The 19,458-nt window shown below is 47.7% G+C and overlaps 1 protein-coding gene across 1 annotated transcript in view; it reads left to right on the forward strand.

Moving 5' to 3' along the window:
* Nucleotides 1-19,458, forward strand: part of mbl (splicing regulator muscleblind) — a 150,143-nt gene that overhangs the window by 35,274 nt on the left and 95,411 nt on the right. Inside the window, exon 2 of the mRNA XM_072286112.1 lies at nt 15,993-16,370. Within this exon, the coding sequence (XP_072142213.1) occupies nt 15,993-16,370 (378 nt within the window). The remainder of the gene's footprint in view (nt 1-15,992; nt 16,371-19,458) is intronic.

The following is a 19,458-nucleotide window of genomic DNA, read 5'->3' on the forward strand; positions in this document are numbered from 1 at the left end:
CTGCACTTCGTGCTTTGCGCCATTCATTGGCGTATTATCAGGTCCCGGTACCGAAACACGGAGCCTATTTTCGCGAGAGCCTTAATTGAATGAAGAGCTGGTATGCTTCCTTCCATTCAATGCGCATTGCCGCAGAAACGGTGGACAGGTTCTGCTGCGCTCACGTACGTGGCTGCTTCAGTGCCGCGGAAAGGTTGCAGCAGCGGGTATCTCCGTCGCCACGTTGTTGCCGACAACTGGGTGCGGCCGCGTCCCGCAAACTTTGGCACGCATCCGCCGCCTGCCTGCCTGGAAGGCAAATAACAAAAAAAGAAAAATCTCAAAGGATGGCGACTGTTCGTCTGTCGCAAGAAGTGCGCAGACACGCGCAGGCGCGTTGCCGTTCTTTCAGTTTTCTAAGCAGTGACGTTTCATACGGCATCGAGGAGTTGCCGTATGTACTTTTGTAAGAGCCGCACTTTTTTTTCTCTCGCAATATTAACAACGAGGGGCGGCCTTTACACGGGGCTGAGCCATTGCGGTCAAGTTTTTCCGAATGCGTGTAATAATTTTTCCGGCCGCCTTGATTTCTTTGTGGAAAAAAGATTAAACGCTGTTGTTTTCATAAAGCGTATATATTTCTTTTGTTCACGCAAGCACACCAGACGGCTGCTGCCCGTCTTGTAGTCCTCACCGCTGTCGCTGTCACCGCTGCTCCGATTCGGTTCGGTGGCACCACTCGTGGATGCATTCGTCACCAGTGCCCTCCGTGGCGTTGGATATGACTGACGTCACAGCTTTTCAGGACGACGTCGTCCCATCACCGCGCTCGCCACGCGCTCGGAATCCAAGAGCATGTACACAAGCCGCGACGCGCTCTTCAGTCTTCGAATTGTTTATTTCAATTCGTTTTTCGAATTTTGGGCTCCCAAGTTGGGGGTGCGGTTCTTACACGAGTGCAGCCCTTAGCCGAGTACATATGTATTATCATATAAATTATCATACATATAAGTACATATAAATTATCAGTTTCTTTCTTGCTGGTGCCTGGAAAATCGAATTTACTTTCAGTTTATTGTATCCGGCCACTTGTGATGATGCGAGCCCCACTCCCTGTTTGCACGGAGTTGTGCCTAATATATATATATTCTGACGAAGGCCGTGCCACGGCCGAAACGTTAGAACATTAAAAATGCAATATATATATATATATATATATATATATATATATATATATATAGCCTTTGCCGGCTTTTGCGCCATGATCGCATCTTGTGAGACAAGTCACTTGGTGCCAATGTTTGTTGGCTTCTTATGATATTACTAATAAATATCAGGCCCCTCGGCTAACCTCCTTTCTTCTTGTTTTTACATAACGAGGGTCTCGAATCCGGCAACATTGATGCCTTGAGGTAGCATTTGTGGGTTTATTGACCGGTTGTCTCCACCCAAAAAGATCACGTCTCGTGACGCCTGCGGCAGAAAGGACGTTCCACGTCCGCCGCCAAGGTCTGTGAGTGGTGGCGCTGGCTAACACTCCAAGGCTTCTACTAGGAAACATAAAGACCCCAGAAAGTGGACGGGGAAACGGCGCCGGTGGTAGCTGAATTGGTAGAGCATCGCATGCGAAATGCGATGGTTGTGGGTTCGGTCATCAGCTGCGGCAAGTTGTTTTTTCATACACTTTCATTTCCATTAATTTATCGTTTCTTTATATCATTGATTAAGCACAAGTAATTTCGCCTATCTTGTCCTTGGTGTCAGTGTTGGTTGGCTTCTTATGATATTGGTGCCAATCGTCACTTTACAGCAATAGCGATAAGCAATAGCAATGTGCAATAGCAATATTATACAGCCGTCGCTAATTCAAGCATCGCCTTACTTTCTTATACCAGCAATTCAAACCATCGGACAGCCTTCACCACATAGCGGCATGTCTCAAGAAATGTTCACGGGCACCCAAATGCATGTTTAGGCTGGTCATATACTCTTTCATGGTTCTGTGCATTTATTCGGCGGGTGCAGGTCGACTACGAGTGAAGTAAATGAAGGCGGAACTAACCGTAGCCCAGTACGTAAATGTAACGTCACGGATTCCAGTGAATTTTCGTGTATTGGGTCGTTTTTGAGCAGAAGAATTGGGAAAAGTTAAGCTGTTTATTATTAACAGCGACAAAAAAGAAGTTCCGCTACTAAAGCGCCCGTTATTGCCAAATCGTAGCCACACAAAATCACCAGGAAAAAAGAAATGAAAGTTTGCTAACTACGAAGTACGAAACTAACATAACATACCGGTTGGAAATATATACATATCGCGTACAATAAAGACGAATAGCGTGTAACACGTACGAGTAATCATGCTGTAATAGTTATCACTGCGCATGAACTATAGCGCGAGAAAGTCGTCATTGAATATAAGAACGAAAGAAGAAAAGAAAATCGTACCAAAGCACACAAAATGTCACCGACACGAGGACATCACTATGAGGTTACACTGATGGCTTGAGTCAAGAATTTCCTCTAGATGGCGTTTTTTGAGTGCTTCAGAAGCTTTTGAAATCTTTTTGCATCGCTAACAGATAACTTTGTATATTAACAGCGGTTTACCCGTTTGCGTGTACGCGCGCTGAACGGTTACGGCCCCGCTACAGTGAACTAGTCTAGTTCACTATCACCCCGCTAAACATGCACGTTCTCGAGAAGGTTCTTTTACGTTCCGCGTCGCCAAGGCAAAATTCTGTGGCGCCATCTGGTAGATTGAAGTGAAATCAGTTTTGTGACAACGGTGGCGTCGTTTATTAGGTCTATCAGCGTCAAAACAACCGAAAGGCGATGCCGGCGCCCATTTCTTTTTTTTTTTTAATTGCCACGAATAAATAAGACGTTGGCACCAACATGATGGTGTCGGCTACTCATTTTCACAGGAGTAACATTGAAGTGTATTACAAGACACCATCGCAGTGGTCCCATAGGTGGTCGTTATGCTCTCGCACATTGCCACCGAATCAGCGGGGAGGTTTCCGAGCAGATTAACGCGGTTCCTGGCTACGGCTTCCCTTTTAACAACAAATGCCTTACAGTCGTGCGAGGATCACCATTTCTGACGTCGTGACTTTACTTCTATCAAAGTAAGATTAGCTGCTCGACTTTTATATATATAGGTGAATGCATTGTGACAGCAATTGAGTGTCCCTTCGCTCACTTTCTATGTCGCCCCACTGCCGCGCTTCTTAAACAAATATTGCACGTTTGGTAATAAACATTTTATTTAACAGTAGTAGATGTGTGCGCTTAATCGTGGTACTATCATGATGATGAACCAAGAACATCCCCTTTCCCATGTAAACATATATCCCCGACTACCATGGTGCCAAGTACTGGAATTAAAAAAAACAAAAAAAAACAAGAGCGTGTCGCTACAAATTTTGCTCAGAACGCATAGCGCATACCGAAATATTCCCAGCCGACTGCACTTTTGCTGAAGCACAGAACACCAAAGCGCTTTCGGCGCAAGAACTTCCGTTGTAATTTTTTTGTTAAACCCAAGTGACTAATTCGATGACCGATGAGCTAACGCAACGCTCGCTGTTTGTGCACGTCGGGGCGTTATCAGTCTCCTGCATGCTCAAAACCGACTGTGCAACTTGAGAGGCACTGAATACAAAGGAAGGAGAAACGTTTTTAATGGCTCCGACAACCTTGGATTGCGCCTTGAAACCGCGACAGATGGCACAGTACTGAGGTGGTACGAGATCGCGGGTTACGCGTCGCAAACGACACCGCGGGATCGCACGCTGTGCAGCGTTGATTGCGTTCGCCAACGCACAGCTCTCGCTGCGCTAGTCCTTGGTCGCACGTGACGTCACAAGTTACGGCGAGGGGAGCGCCGTCTCGATCGGGAGGAAGGCGCCATTTGCGCACCACGTTCGGCCTTTCCGCCAACGCTGCAGAGAGAGCCACGTGAGCGGCGCATCGTGCGGGCTGCCCTGTCGCGTGGTCACGGAAGCGGCGAGCTGTGCCAGCACCTGCCCCGACGGGCGTCGTTCTTGTCCCGAACGCCAGAGTAGTCGGGGTGCGCAGTGCGGGCACGGCGGGCTCGCCACCGGTGCAATCGATCGCGCCTTGGTGACTGAATGCGCGCTTTCTTTCTTTTTCTTTTGCTGGCAGTCTGTTTCTCTTTTCGAGTGAACGGGGAAGGAGCCACTTGGCGTCTGACATGCTGGCAATCCGTCCGTGCTGCTGGTGGTGTACAGTGGTACTGTTTGTCAGAGCGAGGACGCGCGTACTCGGTGGTTGTTCGCCCACCTTCGAGAGGCACCTTTTCTAGCGCTTACAACTCCCCCGGCACAGTCTCGGAATACAAAGCAAACGCTGGCTAAGCAACACAGCGGCTTGGTTTTGCCACCTGGCTTGGGTGTAATGCGAGGTTATAGGGTGACAAAATTGGGCAACCTGACGGCGATCCGGCGTACAGCAGCACCACAAACAATGAGTGCTTAGAAGCAAGGATAACAGGGTGCCTGTCCTGTGATACTTAATCGTAAGGTAGCTTAGCAATGGCTAAGTAATAAAAGCAATGTTTTGAGTAAAACATCATACCAAATTCTTACACGCTGAGTTTGCAGATGTTCCTTTTCGCAAGAAAATTAATCGGCAGCCATGACGCGCCTCTATTGCTGAGATCAGTGAGCCCCTTCTTTAACTTGCGACATCCAAGCTGCAAATTTCGCGAGTCACGCGCTTTAGAAAATCGAAGTGCAGTTCGAGCGCGACTGCGTCAACGAGCCCGGCACATGCTCCAGGAAGCGCGCCTCGCACGCCTACTCCACTCGAACCGAAGCGAGCGCAGCACAGCCAGCGTCGTTCCCGCCGTGACGTCAGTCGCAAAGGAGCACCATGCGAACTCCTTATATTTGTGCCAAGGTCGCGAAGGAATATTGCCAGCTGAGTATCGCAGGAGAAGCTTTTGCGAAAACCGCGCTTGGACAAATGACGAGAAAGTACTTGCTTGAGTCACGAAACTTCATGATTTCTCTATAGATGACGTGTTCCGCGATTTTACAGGCCGCGTTTGTTAGTGAGATGGGACAATAATGAAGTGAAGGATGCTGTTCATCTGATTTCTGGATGGGTGCAACCTTTCCCGCGGTTCAGTCATGCTGTATGTTGCCAGCGGAAACTGATTGCTGAAACATAGGTAATGCCAGGTTTATATTTTTAGCATATTTAAACAGTTGTTGGAGTTAGTTATCTAGGCCAGCTCAAGATGTGAGCTTAATATTTTTTGTTAATAATGAAATGTCATCCGCAACAGAGGTTACGGCTGGTATAAGACTTCTTTCTTGTGCACTGGTAATTGAACGAAGAAGGGGTGCTCTTCTTTGATGAAAACCCCGAAGCAAGAGGTCAGCAGCACATTAGTTATTGTCAAGTGTCTCACCTTTTTCGTTGTTGAGGGCGACACTGCGCCCTTTTTGAACATTTACCACCTGCCGGAATTTCCTTGGGCTATTCGTTAGGATTCTTGGCAGGTCATCGTAGTACAGAACAAGATTTTGCTTCAAGAATATGTATGCATTAACGAATGTGTACTGAGGGCTCCAGCACGATGACTTACTCTACTGCTAAGGACCAGTGGCGTTGCCAGAAATTTCGTTCGGAAGGGGTTCACGTTGCAGCTCGGGCTCCTCGTAGAATTTATCGAGGGACTAAATACATGAATAATAACTGCATTCCAATTGTCTAAGATGCTGTAAACGAATTTTTGAACGCTACACACTGTCAAGACAAATAAGATATGTATATTTTCATAAAAGAATATACTCGTATGTCCCGAAAATTGTGCCCGAAATAACTGATATCAATGCTTCCGTGTTTTTTGTATATTTAATAAGTGACGAATATATCAAACGAACTTTACAACTATATCAGTTCAAAACCAGCAAAGCAGTGCATGCCGCTGATATGAAAAATGTAAAGGTCGTGAAATGAAGTTGAGGACAAATATTTTAATGAAACTGTCATTCAAGAACCTTCTTTACATTTTTGTACATATGCAACGACCAGGGAAAAATCTCAGCGACGCTGTCCTTTGTTCCAATGTATTGCACAGGAACAGCTGTCACCGGTCGTGTACTGTGAATAGTTGCGCCGAAATTATAGTCGCAACAGAGAGCACATATAAACATATACGAGGGCGAGTCAAATGAAAGTGAGCAAATGCGCATATATGACAAACGAGGCACTCTACTTAAAGGTAGCCTCCATGAGCATTTAGACATTTGTCCCACTGACTAACGAGTCGCATGATCCCCATCTCATAAAACTGCTTGGGTTGCTGCTTTAAGTCTGTAACTGACTCTTTCACGTCATCGTCCGACACGAATCTGTTTCCCTTTAGCTGTTTTTTCATTTGTCCCAAAATGTGGAAGTCGCAAGGCGACAGGTCTTAGCTGTATGTCGGATGTTGCAGCGTTTCCCACTTGAACTTTGCCAGTTTTGTATTAACCACATCAATGACGTGGGGACGGGCATTGTGGAAAAATTAAAAATTAAATTATGGGGTTTTACGTGTCAAAACCACTCTGATTATGAGGCATGCCGTAGTGAAGGACTCCGGAAATTTCGACCACCTGGGGTTCTTTAACGTGCACCTAAATCTAAGTACACAGGTGTTTTCGCATTTCGCCCCCATCGAAATGCGGCCGCCGTGGCCGGGATTCGATTCCGCGACCTCGTGCTCAGCAGCCCAACACCATAGCCAGGTCGTGGAACAAGATGACCCCATTCGTCAATTTTCCACGTCGTTTGTTCTTGATTGCGACACGCAGCCGATCCGGCGTTTCACAGTATCGGAAACGATTGACAGTCTCTCCGGCTTTAGAAAATTCTGTCAGTAATGGCCCCTGACGATCGAAAAAAAAAAGTAAACAACACCTTTCCGGCGGAAATGACGGCCTTTGCTTTCTTTGGGGGCGGGGAGTTCGAATGTTTCCAAAGTAAGCTTTGCCGTCGTGTTTCAGGCACGTAGTAGTGGCACCATGGTTCGTCCGCGATCACAATTGCAGACAAGAAGTCGTCACCCTCATTGTGATACCGGATCAGATGAGTCAAGGCAGCGCAGAACCTCCTCCTGGCGGTGGTTCAAAATCTTGGGCATCCATTGCACACACAAGAGCCGATGACCGAGATGTTCATGAATTATGGTGTGAACCGAACCGCGACTGATGTTCACACGCTCTGCCAGTTCATCGATGTTTATCCTCCGTTCTTGTCTCATCAGCTCATCAACTTTTGCACTTGTGTTGGGGGTGATTGCGCGATGGCTTTGGCCCGGTCTTGGATCGTCTTTGCAACATTCACGTCCTTTTTCAACCGTTTGCTCCAATGCTTCACAGTGGCCAATGAAATGCAATGTTCAACGTACACGGCAGCCATACGGCGAATAATTTCCTTTTGGGAAACACCTTCAGCTGTCAAAACATTCACGGCACCCCGCTGCTCAACTTCTGAAGTGTCCATTACGTCACGCAACCATGTTCAATCCAAAAATGAGAGCATTAAAGAACATTTACCCTCACATCTGCGTGTCACTTTTGTAAATGAAAGATGTCTGTGTACTACGCGCATGCCTCGCAGATAATGAACCGAACCATTATTGCGCGGGGTGGGTAGGCTCACTTTCATTTAACTCGCCCTCGTTCATTAGAAATGCGAAGATACAATGGAATATACAAATGCTTGATAAAGGGCAAAAAAGTGCACTGGAAAGAAAGTTCACTGCACGTATACACAAAACCTCGCAACAACATATTTAAATGTACGTATAAGTATCCAATAAATCTAAGTATCTAAGAAAAAGTCACTGCATATAATGCGTCAAACAAGGCAAATAAACATGTAGCGCAATCACAGATTCACAGAATCCAAGATCCTGCCTCCATTTCATCCACTCCATCCGATGTATCGCGTGCGACGGAAGGCGGCGCGCTTGCTCCCCGCTTTTCTCCTTTGGCACGCAAGACTGAGCCACCATCGTCGGCTCACCGCTTCGTCTCATCGGACCTAGCTACGTGCTTTGTCTACTTGTCTGATAGTGTGTTGATTTGGCATGTCGCGTCGTATGGTCCGATGCGCGACTTTAGAAAAGTTAATGCACCTTTGGTGTCCAAATGTTTATGACAACATTAAACCCATAAAGTTTCGGTATTGAAAATCTAAAGCACAACTTTGGTAATGTCAATGCACCTTCCGCATGAAAAGTTCATGAGAGCTTTATACCTATCAAGTTTCGGCATTCAGGCGCTCCGTAGGTTCGGCGGCCTCCGCGAGATGCCACGACGAGCCCGCTCGCCATCCAAACGCCCTTGAAACTTTGTGCTCGGATGGGACTCAGCGTTATGTGACTCCAGGTGCATGGGCGTTGCCGCGAAATCCAGCCTGAGTTTTCAATGTTTGCGCTGAAATGTCTTTTCGAGTGTGAAAAAGACATTCTAGACAAAATCCAGAATGATTTCCGGCGCCGGGAGTTGTTTTGGTCGGCGGTGCATAACAGTACGAAAAAATTTCAGCGGGGTGGTGGCTAAAGCTCCATAATCCCCCCCCCCCCCCCCCTTCTGAGGACCTTGTTGGTTTCATGCTCGTAGCTGGACGGCTGTTGTCGATGGCAGCGCTGACCGACGGGACGAACCGCTATCTGTGTTCGCCTATATGCCAAGTCACCACATCGTCATCTATCAATTCTAGCGGAATATTTACTACACCCACGTGTCTTAAGATTATAATATTCTCGTGAATAACCCTTCGCCTCTATAATTTTTCCCACTCCGAATTGTGTTGGAGTACTGACGTTTGTCGGTTAGAACCGATTTTTCCGTGGATTTAATTCATTATTGCCACAGTTAGAGCGCATGTGCACCAAGCAAGTGTGTGAAACCTCGTTGTGCGAGTTGATAGATTTCGCGGACGTACACGTGACTACAACCTCTCAGGGATGTAAGAGAGCCGCTTCGGGAACAGCAACACTGTCACTGCCTTTCACAGCTTTCATTGTATACCACATCGCTTGGTTAAAGTTTGAAAATCGATCTGCTTTTGACGGCCTGAATTGGCGTACTCGTCGGAAATGGAATTTAGGTGTCAGACCATTTGACAATGACAATGATGTTTATTTGCATCAATACATGACGCGAGGGGCATGCAGAAAAAGCTGCCACATGGACAGCTTGACGAAGCCGCAGGCCCCTGCATTGGCGTTTGCGCGGCGTTAGCAAACACAAAGGCAGTACATCATTGTTTACAAATGCCATTTACACAAAATTGAGCATCGCGAACCATGCGAAGCAAATGAAGAAAAGAAGATGTGCTCTAACAGGGCATAGTCAAAAATATCTCCAACCAATAAGGATGAAAAAGCAATGAATGATACGCACAACGGTATCGCAACTGTTCAAAAAACACGAGGGTGAGAAATATATAATCAAAACACACGCTGTAACAATAACATTTCTCATACAAACTAAACAAACGAAAAACCAAGAAATATAAGCTATACAATTCGACTAGTTTGTTTCGATAAGGAAACATTTGCGAAAGCCAGGGAAACAATCTAGTACAGGCAAAAATGATTATACAGAGCTTTAAAAGAGGTATTTTCCAATCCGTTGGTTTCGTTGTGTAGTTTATTCAGTAACCTCGGCAGGTTGTTACGAATAGGTTGTTGTCCGTATGTCGTTCTAACGGTTTCTACTTTCCAAAAGTCTCTGGACCTTGTCGTATATGTTGTAATGTTGATTTTTAAATCCGCTAGTGTTCTTAGAAAGCTGGCTCCATTCTTTATTTCTTGTTTGTATGCTCTACAGAGTCGATAATCGTACATACTGGCAATTGGCATTATATTGTATTTTATAAAAAATTCACGTGTATGAACATATTTTGGAACATTTTCTACGACTAGTAAGGATTTTTTTTGCAGTACATAAAGTTTTTCCAAATTTCCCTGTGTGGTAGTAGCCCAAACTAAGTGACAGTAGTTTAGACTAGAAAGAAACAGTGTGTTGAAAATTAGTATCATTATTTTTGTTGGCAGTATATGATGGTTACGGTAAACAAGCCCGATTGTTTGAGATAATTTTGTGGCCAAGTAATTTACATGCATATCCCAAGATAAGTTTTCTTGAAAGATAACACCTAAAGTTTTAAAGTACGGAACTATATCGACAGGCGTTAAATTTAGCATTTTAGGCGTATTAATTATTACGCTTTTATTTTTGCTTTGGAAAATTATTGCTTTTGTTTTGTTTGTGTTTATTTTAAGACTATTTTTACGTGTCCATTCATGCAATCTTTGAGGGATTAAGTTTGCTGCTGATCAATTTGCAAGTGCATAATTGAAATTTTCCGCCATAAGCTTTTAAAGGAACCGTTTGGCTGTATCTTGAAGGGAGATTCCGAAAGTTCAAATGTCTATATGGGCCATTTGGCACGACTGCGAGACAATAGAAATGCAATCCTCATTCGTCGGGTGTTTGATGTCGAAGTGTCGGCTCTACAGATATGGCAACTATTTATTGTACACGCTTTGCCGAAACAGACGCGAAAAGCCTTCGTCGAGTATGTGTACGTGTTCTACTGGCTTCCGACCCACATATTATAGGTGTCCGACGTGCCTCATGCCAAACTAATACATTCACGGACGTGTTCGCAGTCGCCTCGCGTTGCTCAGAATACCTCATGTAGGGTGCTTAATTGCCTGATTACTTAAAGTATGTTTATTTATTTATTTTTTCAGACGTAGCTTATTTTGAAGAAGTTAAGTAAGTTATGGAGATCCCCCCATAGCGGTTATCGCTAATCTCGCTTATGCACGCAAATCCGAATGAGATTTAACCGATGTTTACCAAAGCTTGTTTTCGGGCGAGTTGGTGCTACCCATAACTACTGATGTTACTTGCTTTCTTTCATTCAATAGTTTATTTCTTTTCTCTCTTGTTCTTGAAGGGAGCGCGGGGAGGAAGGAACTAAGGAAAATGAGCAGTGATTTAGAAAATTACCTCAATCCTCAAGTGCTTCTCAGCCACTACGCGTTTGCACGCCTAAAACGTAGCGCGCTGGAACGCGTTCTTAAAAATTGAGACTCGCATACCGTGCCTGCGTGCGCTGGTAGCATCCAGTGTGAGCCAGACAGCCACGCCAGCATCTTCACCGCGAAGATTAGAAAGCCACCGCAGCCGCAATTGATAAGGGATGGGGTAGTGCCAAGAGCCGAATGAAACCCTTCTGTCTGCTTGGGTTGCGGCCAACACGCGGGCGTCGTTCGTCGAACACAGGCGCACAGGGCGCTGCAGTCCAGACGTTCGAACACGTGGCGCGCTATAGCGACGCCCTATATTTAATACTTGCCGGAATTCACTCGGAGCCGAAAAACAACGAGAGAGGGAAAGAGGAAAGTGCATAAAGGATATATTCACAGGAGGTAGGTACAACAACGACGATAATTTATTCTCTAATCCAACTCCGCTCTTAATTTTTCGAACCTGTGACGTTACTGTTCGTTATTAGTACTATGTGAAAAAGAGTAGACGTCACTATTATAGTTGGCTAAATCTCGTATTTCCGTTTAGATGTTCAAATAATTGGGCAGACCGCATGTATGACCGGAGGTTGTATTGTGCACGGTGTTGGATGCTCGGACTCATCAAGCGTGTTGGAGAGAAATGCCACGCGGTCTCTCTCTCTCTCTCTCTCTCTCTATATATATATATATATATATATATATATATATATATATAGTCTCGCTGCTGTTTGAGGATTATCAGTCTCCTGCATGTTTTTAAAAGAACCGGGGCCGTGGAAACAACTGAGATACATTTTTCATGACATTTAACACAATATTATTGACAGATTGCTGAATAGAACAGCGCAAACAGAAAGACGGGGCAAGACAGTACAGGACGAAGTGCTGACATTCAACAAGATTTTATCGCAATACGGCGCGTATTTACAAACTAGCGCAGCTTGCGCGTAAACACCGACAGCCACACGGGCTACACAGCGCCTCCTAACCGCGCGCTTCGTGTGGCCGAGCATGAACTCTGACCTCCGCCGGCGGGCACGTGACTGCCTCCTGTGCCAGCGCGCGAAGATTACCCGACACACAAAGCCACCGATACAAATTTTCGGCTACCGGACGCGTGTTCGCACCACGTGCACGTGGACATCATTGGCCCTCTTCCTACATCCCGTAGTGCTGGATGCATCCTCACTTGTGCGCACGGGCACACCCGCTGGCCAGAAGCGCTCCCGCTACAAGGCATTGCCGCAGCTACCGTGGCGTCAGCATTTTTAAGAGGCTGAATTTCCCGTTTTGGCTGTCCAAGCGTCGTCACCACCGACCGTGGACGTGAATTCGAATGCGACCTTTTCCGCGAGCTGCCAAACCTGTTTGGTGTCAGTCACATCCAACGACGGTCTGTCACCTGTCCGCCAATGGTGTATGGTGGACCTGATGCACCGTCAGCTCACAGCTGCCCTCGTAGCGCGCAGTGCCCTCTGGGTCGACGAACTTCCCCTCGCTCGGCATCCGCTGTGAATTTGAGGAAGACCTCGGGTGCATGGCAGCTGAGATGGTTTGCAGCACGACCCTGCGACTACTCGGTGAATTTTAGACCGCAGCTCTTAGGCGCCCGTTCCGGCGGCGTGCGTCGGCGTGACCGAGCGAACGAGCACAGCGAAGGATGAAAGAGCGAACGCGGAGCGCAGCTGGCGCAGCGGGGGATGAGAGACGGCGATAGCGCGAGAAAAAAAGCGTAGTGACGCGCAAGACGGGCTCTGCGGCGACGATGACCACAAGATGGCGCCAGAGTAGCGCGCGTCGTCTATTCACCGATGACGCCATCGATACTATACACGGAAACAAAGCGCTGCACGATCGGATGTCTGTCTGCGGCGGCTGCTGTGAATCGCGCCCACGCGTCACCCACGCGCTGCCTCTCGCGATCTCCCGATTAGCAAGGCATTCGCGCCACACTTCGCTCCGTTTGTAACGTGCCGCATGAGACAGTCTGTCCGCGCCAGCCAATATATCGCGAAATGAAAACACGTAGAGCTGCGCTCAAATTTTGCATTTGTCGGTGAATTTTTTCGCCCCACTATCTTTGGCGTCGCTTAACCCGCAGGGCTATGTGGAACAGCTGAGGCTACTTCAGTGATTGCGACCGACTTCACGGACGCTTTCCACTCGAGACGTCTTTGTGAGCAAGGATCTCGCCGCGTCGACCCACGTTTTCGTCCGCCGGAAAGGCGTTGGACTGTTCCTCGCGCCACGTTATGACGGCCCATTTCTTGTTTTCCACCGAGATAAGAAGACGCTCACCAACCGTGTTAATGGCCGTGACGGGGTTGTGGCACTCGATCGCGTCAAGCCAGCGTTTACATCGAGCGCAGCGCTCACATCAGCGCCACATGACGCCTCTGCCTGTACTTATATGCTGTGGCGCCAGGACAATCCATTCCTCGCAAACGGGTTACCCGTCCGGTGTCTCCGGCAGTAGACTTTTTTTCTTCTTTGGGGAGGGGTAGGGGGGAGCACCATGTAGCAACCCCACTTGGCCACGCTCCTGCGCCATGCTTGGGCTCCTCGAGGCTCGCGCTCGGGATAATAGAAAATCTGTTCTTGTTTTCTATTCTGGACGATCGTCTACCAGTCGGCCTCGCCCACGACGCGTCTCATGCTCTATAGGACCTCATTTCGATCCCTATAGCGTGGCAAGTAATCTGGAATACTTCACTCTTACATTTTTTGTAAGCAAAATGTAGTGTACAGAATTGTATTAAGTAGACAGCCTCATGCAAACACCAAAAGTGTCGCGCAAGTTTTGTTTTGAAACATTTATTTACATGCTTTGTGTTACAGGAACAGTGTGGGATTATGCTGTCATATTATATCGTATTTTTATATATTTATTCACAAGGCACTGAATATGCAAAACACATAAATAAGTTTGTTTTGTTTGATGCAACATTCGGAGCAAGTAGGAGATATGTATACGAAAGGTAAACGTTGTTTCGTGTCTTTAATGACACGCAATAAGCGCCGGAAATGCAACCAATGTTTGGTAGCAGCCACAAATTACTGGACCGTGATATATAACTAACCGAGCATCTGCGCGTTCTCTATCTGACATCAGTTCTTTGGTGCATGTATATTGCTGTGCGATCTTACCTTGCGATCGCCGTATAGGGAACACTTTTTACTCATCTTCACACATTAACCCGCCGAGGTTGCTCAATGGCTATGGTGTTGGTCTACTGAGCAGGAGGTCGCGGGATCGAATCCCGGCCACGGCGGCCGCATTTCGATGGAGGCGAAAACGTCCGATTTAGGTGCACGTTAAAGAGCTCCAGGTGGTCGAAATTTCAGGAGTCCTCCACTATGGCGTGCGTCATAATCAGAAAGTGGTTTTGGCACGTAAAACCACATAATTTAATCTTTTTTTCTTCGCACATTAAAAACAGACACGATTCCCGTCATTAAATAAACATTCTCAGAGCCATTGGCGTATCAAAATTACTTGCTAGAGCTCAGTGAAATGTATTTGAAATGCAGCAGCGGCGTAGCTAGTGAAGGAATAGAAATGGCACGCTGCAGCCTGCACGAAGTGAAACTCGAGCCTCAAACGGGCAACGTCTTATCTGGTCTTATCTTACTCCGAGATGTACTCGATATTCACTTGTTTGTGCAGTGCGGCCGCAACTTTTGCTTCGCTTGCTTTCTCACAAAGCACTGAGAGCACGAGTAAATGACACCTGCCGCACTTCCGATTCAAACGACGATGAAAAAAGGGGGCGTGAAGCCGCACTCGGCAAAAGCACAGCCATAACTGGCTCGACTGAGAACGTGGCATGTTTCTGCTCGCGATCGCCGCTTTTTTGTAGTCGCTTCATATTCGATAAGTTATAAAGCGCTAATTTTTGGTTATTTTTATTTCGTATTTGATTAAATTTTGTGCAACAAATGTTGATGAGGTTCGGCATTGGCAGCAGCGTCCGTTTTTAACGAAAGCAGCGCTTTTGATGATGAGACTTAATTAACGACTGCGGCGCCATCATTGGCGATGACACGAAACTGGCCCCAGTGTCCGGGGCGTCTGCTATTGCTCGAACATTACCACTGTCACGACGGACCGCACGGTACCGATGGGGCAAGAGCTATCTGCTGTTGCGATGAACTAGAAGAAAGCGAAGTACGCGCAATTGGGTATCGCTTCACCAGAGGAGAAATTAGACACAAGCCATGCGGACCATGATTACTGCTCTGCACAAGTTCATTTAAGCGTCAGGAAGGTTACGCTGCTAAGGCGCCGACCGTGGGACACATTACTTTACTTTTACTTTTTCCTAAGTTTATGTTTAGACCCTCTAAAAATTTGTATCATCTAGTTGCCTAATGCCTCGCTTTGCATGTGTACCTTTACCCCTTTTGGTATTTTGTTTTCAATCAGTCCAGTGTGGCCAATCCCCTACGTGGGTACCAGCCACGTTTTCAGACAACAACAATGACACACACGCGCCTACCAACCGCCATCAGGCCAAAGTGAGTCTTTGTTTAAATCATCACCAGCAGTAACGTCTTCAACCGTCACTGGCGAATAATAATGCAGCCAGAAAGCGAAAACAGCGCTTTTCTGAATTGGTCTGCACGTCATCTTATATTGGGAAGGATAAGTCCCAAGACGCTCAATGGCGGCGCAGTCACTGTTCGAAAATGGCAGCACCTATGCGGTGGCGTTGAAGAGTGCACCATACTTGAGTAAGAAAAATACTTTTCCACAAACGTTATTTGTAATGGCCGAGTTTGCTATAAACATTACGGGAAACACTGGAAGTCGTCATTAATAGTTCACAACGCTGACTCGCGCTGAGTGCCGATGACATTTTTGTTGCTAACTCGATCAGCTGAGCCAAAAGTGTTTAGCGTGCAGCGTGTGCATTCGCACATGCGTCGTTCTTAGCAGAGGCACACGTCTTCGCCTCGCAGCCGTAGCAGCCGCAGCAGCCGTAGCCGCAGCCGCAGCAGCGTCCTCGTTGCGGCCGACCGAGCAGCCCTGGGCCCCGTGGCACCGCCAGCCGCCGTCGTGGCGACGCCGCCCAGTCCGCCGAGCCCGACGGCCGCCGCGGCCGCCGTCGTGCAGCCGCAGGCCTCGTCGCTCGTGCTGGCCACCCCGTCCAGCCTGGTGGCGGCCAAGGACTCGCGGTGGCTCCAGCTCGAGGTGTGCCGCGAGTACCAGCGGAACAAGTGCTCGCGCCAAGATGCCGAGTGCAAGTTCGCCCACCCTCCGCCCAACGTGGAGGTGCAGAACGGACGCGTGATCGCCTGCTACGACTCCATCAAGGTGAGCCAAAGAAAACGGATCGCTGTATCGCGGGGCGCGCGCGGCGGATACATTTTTAGCCCGGCGGTGTGTCACCGAGTCGCCTGCGGAGGAGGTTGCTATTCCGGGAGGGCGCCGCCTTTTTCTTGCGCCCCTAGCTTGTTTAGTCTTGCTCGAGCCGAGCCTCTTTTTTGGCTCGGCCGGGAGGCGCTTTTCGTATTTCGGGAAACCCTGGTCCGGCAGCCACTGGCCGACGAGCGCCATCTTGGTCCGCCCGCAGACGGCTTTGCGCCCGCGATTTGCGCAACCGGCCGCCGCCCTTGAGCGCGTGTCGCGTGCTGGCGACGAGGATGTCCGCTCGTTACGAGGCTCGCGCGCAGGAAACGGCGGCAGCCAACTCCCGCCCATTGTTTCAAAATGATGCGGGAACCGTGGCTCCCGCGACAACGCGGCTTTGCTTGGCGCGTGGCTTAACGTCAGTCGTCTTCAGCCACCTGCGTTGCCCTATTCGCCTCCGCCAGTTTTACGCGTCTTGAATACAAAATCGCGTCACGCCACATTCAAGAGACAGGCAGACCCTGTCGCGTCGCGGCAACCACATGAACGCGGCATCGCGAAAAAAAACGAAAAGATAAACGTAGTGAGACATTTTTATTGTTATCCTAATAAAACTTTAACCAGAGTGTACTAGGTAGTATTAATGCGCTCTCATCTCGAGTAAAAAATGCGTTCCATGTCGCTAGCGTGACACCCTATGGCGCCCTCTGGTACGTAGAAATCAAAACACTTTCGCGGCTCTCGGTGACGTCTCAGACCTACCAACGTCTAAACAAACAACTGATTTCCATAACAACGACAGTAAATTACCTATAGTTTGCCCTCGCCGGGAGATTAAAGAAAAGGCGAACGCTAATTTTACCACTTGCTTGTCACGGCGGAGAGCAGCGGGTGGACTGGTCGGTGGTGTGTTGTTGCGCAATCCGGAAGCCGCCGCGCGGGCTTCCGGGCGACAAGCGACATTTTCTGGCTGGCCAGAAGCCGGCGACGCGACAAGCGACGGATTGCCTTCCGCGACGGCAATACTTGTCGCTGGAAAATCATGTGCTTGTGATTGAACTTGTTTTCATAAGCCAGAAAAGGCGCGATAAATAAAGGAAAGATGGCTGGCGGCGCAAGCATCCTGTACTAGGTCGCTGGATTTTGAGATTATCGATGAAACGAGCGTCGCATGCTAACGAGCCCCAGCCTATCGGGCTTTTGTGCACACAATCACTCTCAGAAAATGATTCGATATCGGTGACATGACGTACTGGCTTGTGGAAAACATTTCTTTGCTCTGCGAGTCACCGTAATTTGATCGCCATATAAATGCGAATGTAGTCTTGGAAGAACAGCGTAACACACTGTCCTGCTCTTATAGCAAGCCCATTGTACAGGCCCGGCACGCCAGGACGCGTATGCATAGTCATCTTCCTAAATATTTCTTTTCGGTTATGTTTAAATGAGAAAGTTCTTCATCTTCAAAATCGAATTTGTTTGTACCGCGCTTTGCTGCTCGCACATTTCTTTTTTCCACACTGAATAAAAAGTGCAGCAGCCGGCGCCGCTACCGGGACGACAATGCGCTTCCTTGTGCTTATGCGAACAGATTAGCTTCATATCTTCTTTTCTCTTCGTCCTTTCTACTCTGTTCCCCCTCCCCCAGTGCAGAGCAGCCAGTTAACCGAATAATTACTCTGGTTAACCTCTCTGTCTTTCTCTATCTATCTAGAAGGCAAAGTAGTTTGTCTGTACCGATAACTATACACGAGCAGACGCTCTCAAAATCCATGACGTCAGGCAACCTGCTGCCGAAACTTGAAGTTGGTATTACAACGCGTCCCGAGTTCAATTCTTTTCGCTCTTATCAAGCCTCGTCTGACGCCAAGAGTGACCGCTTTGGTATTTCAGAAGCGTAATTCACTAAAAGGTTAACTTGATACGTACCTCTTTAGTGTCCTCTTAAGAGGTGTCGCTGCAGAAGTTTATCAGAGCTAGTGAACTCACGGACACGCAAGCGGACGATCCGGCGAAATGCCAGCTAGAGCGATGGTTTGACTTTGCACTATAATGAAAGAAACTTTGTGCTAAGTGTGCGCTTGCTTAAACGTGGAAGTATGAGCCAACTGGCCCGGCAACAACACGTTATTTAAAGCTATAGCTGCCCTGACGACAAGCTTTTATTGCCGCCTGTTCGCGCAGCGGAAAGGGGGATAGAGAGAGAGAAAGAAAGTAGGACATAGATCCGTGGCGTAAAGTGCCAGGTTGTTCCGACGCACGGAGCAAGAATTTGACGCAAACACGTGGGCTATTAACGTGCTCCTGATTGGTCCACGTTGATCGTAGCTAGCTTCCACTTCGGTGCAGTATTTCGAGACAGAGCATGGATGGTGTTGGCGTGGGCCCATCAAATTGCCGAATTAACAAAGCCACCGGCTCAATTGCAGCAACTGCGCAAATGACCTTTCAGTAAAACCGTCGCTCTTCTGAACTCATCGCGACCAAATGTTTACGAGATTATGTAGTGGCGATTGCTTTATGTACCGGGTTGTTAAATTAAACTTTTTAAGACATTAAAATGACATTTAGATGACAGAAATTCAATTCACTTCCGGATCTTTAGGGAGCCACCACATGGTCCGAAAATTTTAACGTGAACGATTAGCGTGAAATATAAACATCTTGAACATTTTGAATGCGAAATGCGAAAGGAAATGTGGTCGCCGATGCAGAAAATGGATGGAATACTTCAGTCTACGGGCGACTGTGTTAGCGAGCTTGACGAACCTGCACATCAAAGGTCGTATTCGCCAATAATCGAGCACTTAATCGGCTGTGCCAACTATACTGAGAGCACCTATACCTAGGCATCGACACATCGCGACGAATCACGCAAGAGAGTATAATTGGTTTCGTCGTAACGTCGAGGTGGATTCTGTGCGAGACGCTCCTGTTCTGGTCGACACACGTTTCGACTTTACCTGCTGCGCCTCTTTTAGAACCAGTGTTATTATTTGCTTTCCGACTATCGAATACATCAGAAGAACAGCGAAGCGAGATTATCTAGTCC

The sequence above is a fragment of the Dermacentor andersoni genome, chromosome 2, assembly GCF_023375885.2.
Source record: "Dermacentor andersoni chromosome 2, qqDerAnde1_hic_scaffold, whole genome shotgun sequence".
NCBI classification, from domain to species: domain Eukaryota; kingdom Metazoa; phylum Arthropoda; class Arachnida; order Ixodida; family Ixodidae; genus Dermacentor; species Dermacentor andersoni.